The sequence below is a fragment of the Argiope bruennichi genome, chromosome 2, assembly GCF_947563725.1.
Source record: "Argiope bruennichi chromosome 2, qqArgBrue1.1, whole genome shotgun sequence".
Lineage (NCBI taxonomy): Eukaryota > Metazoa > Arthropoda > Arachnida > Araneae > Araneidae > Argiope > Argiope bruennichi.
The window spans coordinates 112,796,249-112,810,933 of NC_079152.1; the positions used below are offsets into that span (position 1 = coordinate 112,796,249).

Below are 14,685 nucleotides of genomic sequence, written 5' to 3' on the forward strand. Positions count from 1 at the left end.
ACATTATTATTTCTTCTAGCTTATTTCTCCGTTTAAAATGTTTCTCCCTCCCAAAAAATGCGCTCATTTATTTCATATCGAAAATCAGTTGCCAATTTATCAATGCTAATTTATAAATTGTTTAAAGCTAAATTTGAGATTAGTAAAACATTTAATGCCAAAAATAAATCAGTTGCTATCTCATCAGTGCTTATTTATAAATTGTTTCAAATTGAATATGAGATTAGTAAAACTTTTAATGATAAAAAAAAATTTATTCTTTCAGGTTCAAAAAGCAGATTTTCTGCAAAACTATATCCGTTTGCGATTTAAAATAATTTTTTAGAGCTTCCTTTTAATCTTTTTTCTTTAGGCGAATTTTTCAAATAAAAACATATTAATAAAAACATAAAACATAAAAACAATTTAATGCATTTTTGAATGGACTTCTTTTCTTAATTCTTATTGAGATCTTACTGATATTACAAAAAATTCTTGATTTGGAATGGTCCTTCATTCGGAAGTAGATAAATTGAACAAAGAAAGTTATATTTTATTGATATGTCTTTTTTTATATAAAAAGTAATTTCTTCTACTTAAATAAAAAAATGAATTGTCTAGCTTTGTCTTCATTTTTAATTAGTTATTGATTTTAATTTAAACTAAATTAACTAAGTAGCTTTTCGTGTTAACTGAAGTTTAAAAATTATAGCTTAGAAACGTTTCTTTTCTTTAGAATTTGAATTTTATAAATTTTTGTAACTCATTTTCTCCTTAATATACTTTTTTAATGTATAAAATAAAATATTTTTTTGAAATAGTACTCCAAATATAATATTTCCTGGAAGATTATCGTAAAAATATCATTAAAAATTATAAGATGCTGTTTAAAAGGGAATTCAAGGAAAGGATTAAATTTTTTTATAAAAAAGAGTCCTTGTGTAAGAATAGAAAATATTTAAACATTGAAATTAATCAATCTTGTAATTGAAGAAAAGGTAATTTTTCCTTTAAACATAAGAAAAAAATTTTGAACTTAATATAGCATCTAATAAATTCATATATTTTGTTTTAAATGTTTTTATGCTATTAGCAACTTTTTGAAATCTTTCAACCAACTGCTTAATCAAGAATATTTTACTTTATCAGTAAATATAAAAAAGAAATTTTTTAAGGAAATAATTCGTGCTTTACATAAATGAAAATTTACATGCAAGAAACATTTAACCGATCGCATAAATGCAATGGAAGTGATTATTTATAGATTTTTGAGAGAATATCAAAGTAATGGCTTGGCCAAGTGCATTTGAATAAATTAATGCTCTAGAAATTTCAGCTTAGAATTATAGAAGAATATGAAAATTCTTCTTGAAATTCTGAAAATAAAAATACCTGTATCCATGAATCCAAAGTTACCTATGCAAAGTTCAGGCAAGCAATACTATTAATGCCATTTATGAAAATTATTTGCCTTTAAAAAGTATGCTACCAATTAAAAGCTATTTATTAAAATTATATTCGTACTTTTGAAAATAGAAATACCTGCATCCATGAATCCAAAGTTACCTATGCAAAGTTCAGGCAAGCAATACTATTAATGCCATTTATGAAAATTATTTGCCTTTAAAAAGTATGCTACCAATTAAAAGCTATTTATTAAAATTATATTCGTACTTTTGAAAATAAAAATACCTGTATCCATGAATCCAAAGTTACCTATGCAAAGTTCAGGCAAGCAATACTATTAATGCCATTTATAAAAATTATTTGCCTTTAAAAAGTATGCTACCAATTAAAAGCTATTTATTAAAATTATATTCGTACTTTTGAAAATAAAAATACCTGTATCCATGAATCCAAAGTTACCTATGCAAAGTTCAGGCAAGCAATACTATTAATGCCATTTATAAAAATTATTTGCCTTTAAAAAGTATGCTACCAATTAAATGCTATTTATTAAAATTATATTCGTACTTATGCATCCAATAATTCTACTTAATGTTTCTTATCTAATTAAGATAATCAGTCAAGAATTTGTAATAAAAGAGAAGAGTTTCATCTTATAATCAAAACGCTTTTGAAGCACCTTAGTAGTATTTCAAGTAGATATCATATACGTGGGAGGTTTTTAAAGAACTTTAGGGGGACACAGGCTCACAAATGTACTTCACTTTGAGGAAAACTAGCAAAATCTTATGTACAAGCTGACTGCAGCAAAAGTTATTTACTGTAAAACACATAAATTTACAAGCATTTAAACATTGTCAAGATCATGAGTGAGTCCATAATTTTCTACTTCCGATTTACGTTCCTTGAACATATCTTGTCTGATACCAACAGGCCATTGTGGGGCATCAAAGTAGTATAGAGCCTTCTCATGATATTTAGCATATATAAACTTAAATTTCATTATATTTTAATATGATTCATTTATAAATGATTCCAGTTATTTAAATTAAAATTGTTTAAGTATGATTTACAAATAGATATTCTGACGGATCACTTTCTTTTCAGATGCTTAATCTCATATGCCTCATCTTGGCATTAGCCGTACCATTTTCAAGCTCCATGGAAGATGATGCCCCTCGGCCAGTGATTATCTCTTTACCCATTAACGTTGCTATGCCGTCTCAACGTTCACCTTCTTATGAACCAGAAGAAAGTGCCGAGGAACAACCAAGAGAACAGAGAATTGTACCGAGAACATACAACCCTTTCACAGACAATGATTACCCGCAAGAAGAAAATCAGGATTCTAACAACAACAACAACAATTATCAAGCATCCAACAACTTTCTACCTTGGAATCCCGGCAACAGGTTCATGGTACTACAAATCAGTGACTTCGTCAACAGCAGAAATCAACAACCAACCGATTCTGAGGAGCAGGAAAGAGTGGAGGACACAAGGGTGCGGAAACAACGAAAACCCTCTCAAGGGACATTCGATTTCGAAGATTACAGGGTAACAGAACCAAGTAGGAGTAGATCGAGCAAGGTCAAAAAGCAGAGATCTTCCTCTAGTTCCCAAGAAAGGAAGATGAAAACTAAATACGAAGAACCTGAAGAAGATGAAGAAGACGGCGAAGTATACGGTACTGATCCAGTGGTGCATTATTTAAAAGAGAAAAAAAGGAAAAGCAAGAAAAAGAATTTTGATTTTAGTAATATGAGGCAGGATGATGATGATGAATTTACTATGAGGGACTGGTGGAGTTATTAAATATTTCATAATCATTTCTTTGAACCATTTGTATGGAGATCGTTTTATCATTTGTAAATATTGAGAAATAAAAATACAGATTCTTTATATATTTCAGTTAATATTCTATTATTTTTTTATTTTTATTTTGAACAATGTGAGATGAATATACCTATACTATTTTTTTTAATTCTCAATTAAATAACATAATTTTTAACTCAAAATTTAAGTTCTACAGTAAAAATAACAAATAAAATTATTTAAATTCTAATTTTTAAGCAAATACTTTCAATTTTATATCATAGAAAACCGCCAGAAATTTAAAACTGATAAAATAAATTTGATTTATCAGAATTAAAAACAACAGTTAAGTCTGTAAAACCCAAATCAATTTTAGAAAACATAATTATTATTCTAAATTACAATTACTTCTGAAGAAATGTTTTATTAATCATATCTTTTCATTTTCTTCAAAGAAATTAGAAAATTCACCAAGAAGAAATAAATCATGAATCCAGAATATAAAAGATATGTTTTCATTACAAATGTTTTTATAATCTTCATTTCGTTGCATTTCAATACATTCAGAATAATTCAATCGTTTAACGTATTTGCTTAACGATAAATCTAATAAATGTCGACTAGTTAATTAATCGATTAAATTGTTAAACTTTTATCTTAGCAGGGACAGTTCTGAATAAAATGAATGTCAGTGGTGCCATCTATTGCCTACGATTTCAATTACAATTTTCGAGACCCAATCATAAATTGAGCTGCCATCTGCTGACATTTGTAAAAAAAAAAAAAAAAAAAAAAAAATTGACATCAACAGGGGGAAAAAAAATGTTAGATAAACTATTTGTCATAAGTTTCCATTTCTAAAGAAAAAACAACAACAACTACATCGATAATATATAAATATTGTTAATAACTATTCCATTTAAGGTATTTCATAAGATTTATTTTAAGAAGCTTTAAAAAAATACAATCTGTTATTCCTAATAAAGTTTGGTTTAAAAAAAATGAAATTTTTTGGTTGAAAATAATAATAATTGTGAAAAAAACGCATGCAAAATTTATAATGTAATATGATAATAATTCCATTTTTTAAATTTTTTTATATAGCAGTGATAAAAAGAAAAAAAAAATGTATTTTATAACGTTGCAACGCAAATATAAATCCAGTAAACAATGAAAAGTCCTATAAATTATAATTAAAATATTGATAAAAGTTTAATAAAATTAAAATAAACTTGCTAGTGAAATAAGATTGTTTTCACTGAAAATTTAATTCCATGAATTTTAAAGATATATAAATGCTATTTCTGTGTGATAATAGGATGCGAAATTATTGTAGAAAAGATTTACACATTTATTAATTTTTAATGAAAAATATAATTAAAATTTAGAAAACTCTTTCTTAGTGAGTACTCACTATTAAAGAAGCAATTACTTGGCAACTTTGATAGATAAAAATTCATCGATTGCAGACCGTTTTGTTCGAGTTAAACATGTCGTTACACATGTTTCGTATGACGTAATTTATAGATAGAATATCACTTTACAAATATTATCATGTTAAAATAATTTTAAAAATATTGTAAACTTTGAACAAAGAAGTTAAATCAAACAATATAATGATAAATGGATATTTTGAATAATGGATAAGAAAGGGAAATAAAAAAACAAGTATAACTGGTCACTCTGAAATTTTCTTATATATTGTCGGGTAAATATATATTATTAACCGCATACTACTGGTGGGTAATAGTTACGATACAAGCATGAATGGTCTCTCCGAAATTTTCTTATATATTCTCTGGTAAATATATATTGTCACATAGATACTTTAGTATAGAATTCAGTGACACACACAAGAAGTAGAGCTAAATCAATTTATTAACTCAACTCTGAACTGAGAACACAGCAACTGACAAATCTTCTGCTTTTATACTAGCAGAGAAAGTTCCAGAATACTTTTCTGGAGACAGTAAGAAAAGTCCACAAAACTTGTCTGGTAAACTAAAGAAATGTCCGGAATCTTCTGGAACATGAAATAAAGGAAAACATAAAGTCAAGGGATTAAATATCTACACATACCATGAATCGCATTGTCTTTATCGGGATTCGAACTTACGTTCTCTTGATTATGAGACCACTGCTATGACCATTCGGCCATGGAGATTCGACTGCCCCTTTTCAATGCGGCAATATTATTAACCAAATGCTATTGGTGAGTAATAGTTACGATAAAGCCCATTAACTTGAAATTTTTGGCGTTTAATCACTGGGAGTGGATTAATGAACAAGAAAAATTTGGACGCCTTTCATTTCTTTGGTCGATTAGAAGCAAAATTTGACACAGACCTAAAATTGTAGTCACAAAATCACAAAACTAATTTCATTTATTGAAATCTTTGCGTTTTTGAGTAATCCTGTTTACATCCATGTGAAAGTATGGACAGTCAATCCCTCGAAGGATTTGATTCCAAATGATACGGATCTATACTATAAATGATAAATATGAGCATCAGAATTTAATTAATCTAGCTCTCTTTACTTTGCAGTGACCGTGTTATATTCGAATATAACCGGATAGGCAGAGCTCCTCAGAATAGACATAGTTCAAAATTTGATAGAAATTGTCAAATTTGTAGCACATACCAAATTTTATCTATCTAGCCAAAAGTGATTTTCAATGATCGTATTCCCAGACAGACGGACATAATTTCGAAAATCCTTATTTTTTACTCAGGGATATCAAAAACATGGATTTGTCATAAGCTTACTCGAATTTTTTTGAGAGTACTGTATTTTCTCTTTGTATATGTCGTATACTAAAGAGTAAAGTTAGATTTTAGTTTAATAGTGGCTACATCTGCTTAGTTTAGAATCTTCCGGTTTCAAATTTTTATAATTTTCTGTAACATCTAAATTATAATGCACACTTACTTTATCATATGAAGTACTAAGAGCCAAATGGCTTAATCCACAATTATCGGTAAAATGAACTTGGCACTTTTTTTTTCCAACTTAAAGCAAATAAGGCTTTAGTTGTCTTATAATAGACGGCAATAAAATAGTAAAAATTTCAAATTTTCTGAATTTTTAAAGTATTGATTTTTTTTATTTACTGGATTGTAAAGGACATAATGCAATGAGAGAGTATTCGAATCGTCGAAAAATTCGACCTCGAAATTTGACACCAAAATAAGACATAACTCCACGATTCAGATATCGCTTTAAGCTTGATGGATGGAACTCGGTAAATGGGTATACCGAGTCAACTTTGGAAGAAATCCATTCACAAGAAGTGTGTTTGCCATTTTGTTTGAGTACAAGTGAACGCAAAAGCTGCAAAACGCAGAGCGCTAAGTAGATCAAATTTTGTACACAGATTTACCACATAAAATATAGTTCTATCGAATTTGGAACCAAATCCTTCAAGGTGTTTGTCGGTTTGCACTTTGTCACACGCATAAATGCAATTGCTGAAAAACACAGTGACTTAAATAAATGAAATTTGAAATGTGATCTTGTGAATACATTTGTAATTCTATATCAAAATGCGCCGGCGTCCTGGCATAGGGGTAGCGCGTCTTCCCCGTGATCTGGGCGTCCCGGGTTCGAGTCCCGGTTTGGGCATGGTTGTTCTTCTGTTGTTCTATCTGTGAGATGTGTGAATGTGCCCTCCTGTAAAAAGGGGTTGTACAAGCGAATGAGTGATGCGTGAGTAGCAAAATCGTACTCTTGGCCCTAGTTGGCGCTGCTATAAAAAATAAGAGACGTCCCCCTCAGGCTTAAATCGCTGTCTTCGTAACAGCGGGCTTGTCAGTGGCAAGTGCCATAAGAAACAAACAAACAAACATTTGCATTTTAATTTGTGGTTGATACTTCTCCAACTTTGTTTTACCATATCTTTAAGAGTTTTCATGATAAAATTCTGAAATTTTGTACATGACCTTATTAGAGAACGGGGCATATTTTACTCATTGGAAATTTTTTGTACGGGGTCCATATAAAAATTTAAATTTTGTATTTTTTAAAGTTTAATCCCTTGAAAAGTTTAATCGATTTCATAACATTTCTCACCTTTTTTTACGCAATTTTGTAATTTATAGTATATATCTACGATCAATATTTAAGGAATAAAAGCCTCGGTCATGGTTTTTGAGACACCTGTATATCATTCAATTTCAGTGAATGTCGAATATCATTCTTTCTATCATTCTTAATTAAACAAGATAGCTATTTCAAATTTCAAACGATATTTTCAAAATAATTTCTTTTGCCGCAGCAACGCGCAGAGTTTTAAACAAAAAATGAATATTTTAAAAAAAGTGATTAATCTTGTTCCTACAGATTGCATCGAAAGCTTTAGATTGTGTTATTAGCTTAAATATCAAAACTATGATATATCAAAACTATGGGCTTGTCAGTGGCAAGTGCCATAAGAAACAACAACAACATATCAAAATTCGGTTTCAATCGGTCTGAAAAAAGGCGTTGAAAATATATATTCGATTCTCTGGTACCTGTGTGAGCGATTAATTGCCATACATAATACATCCGATTCATTGAAAACGCTAGATTCGAGCCAAAGACCGATCTTTCCTAATTATTGTATTCAAATGAAATGTTAATACCGGTTCTCTTTACTATGCTACGAAATGTGAACAATGATTTCAAACATTTGAAAAAGACAACGAAATTAAAATTTTGGTCACTGGAATTTTAATAATTTGTTCTTAAAGGTATTTATTCTTAAAATCATTTTGGAAAAGGTTCATTGGCTAATTTTTTTTTTCAAAATCCAATAGTGATACGGAACTAAATTATTTAAAGACAATTGTTAGTTCTCATTGACGGTGGCCAGATTTTTTTTTCAGTCATTAGTAACGATACCACGAGAACATATATGCGAGAAATCAGCCAAGAAGGCACTAAATATTAATTAAATTTTTTTAATATTTAATTTTTATTTTCATTTCAAATTTAGAGATGCATTGATTCAACACTACAACAATTTCTGTACTAACAAATGTGATTGAAAGAGCTGTAGATTTGGCTACATAGCGCACACATGCAAAAAAATAAATAAATTATAAATATAGATACTAACTAATCCTGTTTGGCCCTTTAAACAAACAACAACGTCTAACCCACCGAACTGATGAAAGTTTAGCACAGTGAGAATAATTCCATCAGTTGAACAACTCGTGTTTTAAAATTCAGATTTTAATCCAACCGGCAACAGGAAGGCAAACTAATGACTGTTTCATATTTTCAGGAGAGGGCTTGTCTTTTAAATGGTTTATCGTCAAGATGGACGGGCTATTAATAGTTGTTGTAATATTACTCAGTAATTGCTATTTTACTGCCAGTTTGTTGGAGGAAGGGCAATCTTCTAATCTATTAAACTCATTTCTTTTTAAATCGTTTCGATTCGATTTCATTTTTCAAAAAAAGAGAAGATTTCAAATGTAATCTCATCAAATAAATACAAATTCCATGCCATTGAAATGTCGCAAATGTATCAAATACAGTTTTGTATAGAATTCTTGCTAAAGGCTGGGATAGCCTTGTTGATAGGGCTTTGGATTCGCGTCCCTTGGGTTGCGAGTCCAAACCCCGCCGGCCGAAGACTCCCCGCGTGTGTGGTGGCTGACGCGTGTAAAAACTGTCGTGGTCACGAAGTCCTCCATGTCGAGAGTAATACCACTGGGGGTACTGATCAGGGGTGATCGCTCTCTGATTCAGGTCTAAATTACGATCTGTGGATGAGTGAATGAAATGCATGAATGAAGTCCGCTCCGTAAAAAGGGTTGTGACGTGTATGTAGCTAAGTCGTTCTCTTGGCCCTAGATGGCGCTACTGAAAAAACTAGGGACGGTCCCTTGACTTAAACCACAACTGACTTCTTAAAGTCAGTGTGCTTGTCTAGACATGAGCCATTAGAAACAACAACAACAGATTTCTTGCTGAAGTAACTGATCTAAAAACTTTATCATTAATAAGAAATTTTATTTATACCTTGTGGAAAGCAGTTTTAGATAGAAAATGTTTGAATATCTATGACGAAAGCAGCATTTAACATTTTCATAATGACATTTAACAACTTCCATTTATTCCGTCATCCCCTGTAAAATTTTCGCATTAGAACGTGCAAATGAATGTTCAAACTGCACTTACATGCAATCTATGAAATTGTCAATTCTATCACTGGATCGTCTTCATATCTCAACAGAGCTATTGCAATTATAAGTGTGAGCGATATAATACATAACTCTTGTTCGAATCATGCAATGTATTTATTTTCCATCAGGAATTATTCGAAATTTTGCACATAATGATTGGAGGTAAAATGGACTATAAAACTTTTATTTTGAAATTAATGTTCTCGTAATTACACATAGAATTTAAACTTCAATCAGGAAGCCATATTTTACTAATGCATGTTTATTTTGCAACCGGGGTCGGTATACATAATTTCAAACAATCACGTTATGGATTAGTGTTTAACTTTATAAACAAATTATTGCCTTTGGTGTTTTTTTTTATGAATTCAATCCTAAATGTCATTCTAATATAATTACAGTATTATAATCTAAGATAAAGTTTCATTTGAAATATCATGTTTCATCATATGGTTGGTTCAATAGCGTAATATTAACACATTTTAAGTTCTTTTAAATAGAAATTAGCTTCTAATATACAAGATAAGGCTTTTATATCTTAGCTGAACAATCAAACTAGTTAAATAAGAATAATTATTTTTATAAGTTTAATGTATTCTCATGGGATTTTAATTTTGCTTGGTACTCTAACTTTGACTCTAACTCTAATTTATTTAAACTATGGAAAGGCTTGTGTCGTGGGGTAAGTAAACGTGTAATAAATATATGTAAATTATAGAAGACAAGGATTTACGATTGATTAAGACTTAAAATCATTATAAATAAATAGATGTCTGAAGGCTCTATCTTCTGTGGAAGTTATTGATAAAGATTATAGAATTAAAATGCCTTATCAACAGAAATATTACTTTTTTTTATATATTTTGATATAGAAAAACTAAAGATTTGAATTTCTTAATGTTTTCGTCGAAAATTCAAGTCAAAGTGTTTTCTTAGATGCTGACGTCATTCAGATATGTTTCCTAATTTTCAATATAAGAAAAACCACTATGAAAATAGAATAAATAGAATACATTTTTGAAATATATTTCTAGTTTATAGAATAAATTTCTGGGATATTTCAATTTCGAATATATTATTACTTTGATCTCTGCAGCAAATTAGTTCTGATATCACTAGCAAATTAAAAAGAATTAAGTTTTAAAAATGATTAACTTGAACAAATCTGTATGAAGGAAAAAGCAATACTTGCATATTATTATAGCATTTCTTAAATGATTAAGCAATCTATGATTCGAAATGAATTATAAAATGTCGTCAAGCAGTTTCATTTTGAACTGTAACAAACAGCCTAAAGAGCTTTACTTTCTTACTTCCGGACATGCAAAAACGGAACTGTCATTGATAGAATATTAGGATATCGCTTAGAATATTAGGATAGTAAGATATATGTGCACGTGTGAAATATGTATCTGAAAACTTTGGATTCAAAAAGGATAATTATATACTAGGTAATTCAAAATAATACAGAGAAATGAAAAAATCGAATGTTCGAAAATGCAAATGAGAAAAATTAACATAGAATAACCGTTAAAGAACGTTTTACCTTTCTGGGCTTTAAAATAATTACGTGAGACAAGGATAGAAACAAGAATCAATCAATAATATCATTTAAACTCAGCATTACTGCAGAAATTGCACATTTAAAAACAATAGTAAAGATTGAAATAGGTACTCAAATTTTCTGTCAAGTGCACAGACACACTCGTCATCTGCTGTCTAATTTCTCAAAAATTTCATAAATATCTCAGATATCCTAATGAAGCCATTTCTTACTTTTAAATCTTTGAAAAAAAATACTAAAAATATTATATAATATGATTATAGTGACGGTTACGATCAATGAAGCAGCAGTATAAAATGACCTCAATATGTGTTGCGACATTTTTATTGGAATGTGTGAAAATTCGGTCATTCTTGCGTGTCATGGAATGTTTTTATTGCTCTTTGTTCCTATAAGAATTTCGTTTGTTTCTACACGCTTTTTCATTTTCTGTTTGTCATTATAATTCTACGTCTCTTTATACAAAATCATTATGAAATTATTAATGTATTATTAGGATTAAATACAATATATATAAATGGAATTTTAGTGTAATTCCAATGTATATAAATGGAAAATTTAGAGCTGATTGATAAGAAATAATACCCTAAATTTATAAATTACTGAATAAAAATATATTTCAAATTTTTTTTCTGAAAGTACATGACTTAACTAAAGACACCTTTTTGTTTTCAGGATAATTTTATAGATAAAAGCTCTCCGTGAGAATTGTTTATAATTCTCACAAATATTTTATTTTCACAAGCGAAATCTTGATTCAATAAATAGTAATGGATCAAAATACAAAATGAATCAGAGGTAGTCATCTCTAAAATTGCTTTTAAGACGAAAACGAACAGCCGAAAATACGCTTTCGGTGAAAATAAATCATTTTTATTCAAGATTATGTGTTCCGATTGAGTGTTTTTCGTGAATGTAAAAGTATTTACGAAGTTAAAAGTCTCTTCATTTGACACAATGACAGATGTTCTTTACTTATATAGAGAAGGAAATAAAGTTTTCGTCATTTACATTTTAAATGTCCTCAAAGATATGAAGGCACTGTATTTCATATTCATTTTAAGAAATCTATAAGTAAATCAAGTTCGAAACTGTTATGCATGACAGGTTAAATAAATCTTCCCAAGACTTGTCAGGTGATACTTTTCTTGGTTTATTTTAGACCTTATAAAAATTATGATGCAATAGCAATTGCTAAGAATTCTGATGACATTAATTGATTAATAACAATAACTGAATAGAGTAAAATCAATTAAATTTTTATCAAATAAAGAAAAAGAATAAAAAACACTTATCTCAAGGTTCTCTATAATTTTTTTCAGAAATAACAATTAAAAAATTCACTAACTATCTCTTGTTGACAATTATTTCTAAACAATTAATTTATATATCATTCGCACATGTACCGGTTTTTAAAATTTGATATACTGGTATTTGATGTACATGTAATGGCTTTTAAAAATTGAGTTATGTTGCACAGCTATTTTCAAAATATTAAGAGCTTGACTCATTTTGGCACTCGTTGGAGGTTTTCACGTCAACACATTCGTCGCTGTCTGGATCATCGATATTTGTTTTTGGTCTTGCTCACAGAATAACGAATTTTCAAAATTTTACAAAGAAAAACCATGTAAAAGTTTCAAATAAGCTGATATATTTTAGGTAAACTTTCATACTTTTACGAAACTTTCATACTATTATTCATTTACATTAAAAATATTTGATATCAATTTTATGTCCACGGATTTCCAAAGATGGCAAAATTTACTCCAGATTTAAAAAAATAAATAAAGAGTTCAAGAATTTCCAGCATTAGCCCCAGAACAATAACAACACAACACAATTTTAGACACACATAAATAATTATTCGTGTCCTGACTGAAAAAGATGTAACGATAATCTGGAATTTCTTCCCATCAATTTTAAAAAAAAAAGTCGCTAGTTCCTGTATTTGAAGTTGGAAGAAATAGGAACTGCAAAAATGTAGGTCTTACAAAATTTTAATGGCGGAATAAGGACGAAAAGTCGCTTTTTATGTCAAAAGAATGTTGACCTGGGAATTCAACCTTCTTAAGTAATATCTGACTCTTCTCAAACATCAAGGTTACTTGGAAAACAAACACACATAATATAAAAAGTGACAAAAATATGCTGCTGATCTTTGCCCCATTTTAAATTTTCAATGTTGTGTTTCTTATCTTTTTTTAAATACATCGAATCCATTCAACCCATGATAATTTTCTCTCAAGCGAAATATATTTTTCAATTTTAATTAATTTCAGCATTAAGTATTTGTCTTTTGTTGTTTTATTGTGTTACATAAAAGAGTATCATGGATTTAACCTATACAATTCACACACTAATTTTTTCAATTGACCTTTCATAGTTTAACGTTAAGAGTTTAATGGAATGGTTTGCAGTTGGTTTAATCCATCAATTTTGTTTTTTAAACGAAAAAAAAAAATGCCATTTTATAGAATTGATTTAAACAGTTTAACCAAAAAAAAATGGTCCCGTTTAACCTATCAAACATTAGAAAAGAGCAATTATCTAAATTCTGAAAAATTCCATGCAGTACCAGCTAAAAGACGTAAAGACGGGCAATTATATTTTTTATGTCATCAACCCTGAGATGCGTTTCGTTTTGCATAGTCAGTGCCTAAAACATCTGATCGTTTATTCAAAATACAAATATAATTTTTACAAATAATAAATTGCAATCAACAAATACTCTTTTTTGATTTCTAAATTATGATTAGGGATGTCACGAGTGCATTTTGTTTGACAGTGTTTACAAAAAATTTGCATTTGCATAACAAATTTTAATATTTATTGAAAGCGAAACCTGTAAATATTCAACTTCTCTTTGATTAGAATTAAAATCTCCCAAGAACAAATTACATATAAAGGCTTCGAAATGTCTCCGTAAATTTCTTTAAAGATTCATCCAGTGACCTTGATTTAGTAATACTTATTTCTGTGAAACAATTATACAGGAAGAAAATACATGATGCTTATAGAATGAAAGTAGCTACTTCAATATCTCTTATAGAACTTAATCCTTTCTGATATTTAAAGTATTATTTTTTGGTTAAAAAAATCTTTAGAAATAACTCCTGTTTCAAACTCTCCATTTATTACACATATAATATTCTCTTAATTAACTAAAATTATTCATTCATGATTTATGGTATACAGGTTATGTTACCACTAAGGTTCACAGGGCTCCTTTACTTTCAAAAGGATACCAAATGGCATCATGAGCATAGACAAATTTAAATAATACATATTTATCTGAAAGTGGAAAAGAACCATCTCCGAAAGTTTAATTTTGGGGGGAAGGTGGAATAGTTTTGATGTTGTGAAATCTTTGCTTAACATTCTTTAGCTCGCGAATAATTGTAAGCAGACGACAGTATTAATATATAAAAATATCTAAGTTATAGTAATATTACTAAAAATGAAAATGTCATCTCACTCCTGTATAATATACAAGATGTCCAGTCCATTTATAACTCAATATCTAATCTCTAAACCATGAGAGCATATGAAAATTATTAATTTATGAAAAAAAAAAACATTTTATATTGCGTTTAGTTATTAAACGCATTTCTGAAAATATTAGAAAGTCTGCTTCAGAAAAAAAAATCATTCAAATAATAGATTCCGATTCACAGAAACGATCGTTGATTGATTTAAAATAATGAAATTCAAAACTTTGACAGTTTTATTCGCAAAAGAATG

At 29.0% G+C, this 14,685-nt stretch overlaps 1 protein-coding gene across 2 annotated transcripts in view; it reads left to right on the forward strand.

Moving 5' to 3' along the window:
- Window positions 1-3,233, forward strand: part of LOC129961943 (general transcriptional corepressor trfA-like) — a 37,264-nt gene extending 34,031 nt beyond the window's left edge. For both annotated transcript variants that reach the window (XM_056075588.1, XM_056075587.1), the window contains exon 2: window positions 2,494-3,233. In XM_056075588.1, coding sequence (XP_055931563.1) covers window positions 2,494-3,201 — 708 coding nt within the window. In that variant the 3' untranslated portion in view covers window positions 3,202-3,233. The remainder of the gene's footprint in view (window positions 1-2,493) is intronic.
- Window positions 3,234-14,685: the final 11,452 nt, after the last annotated feature.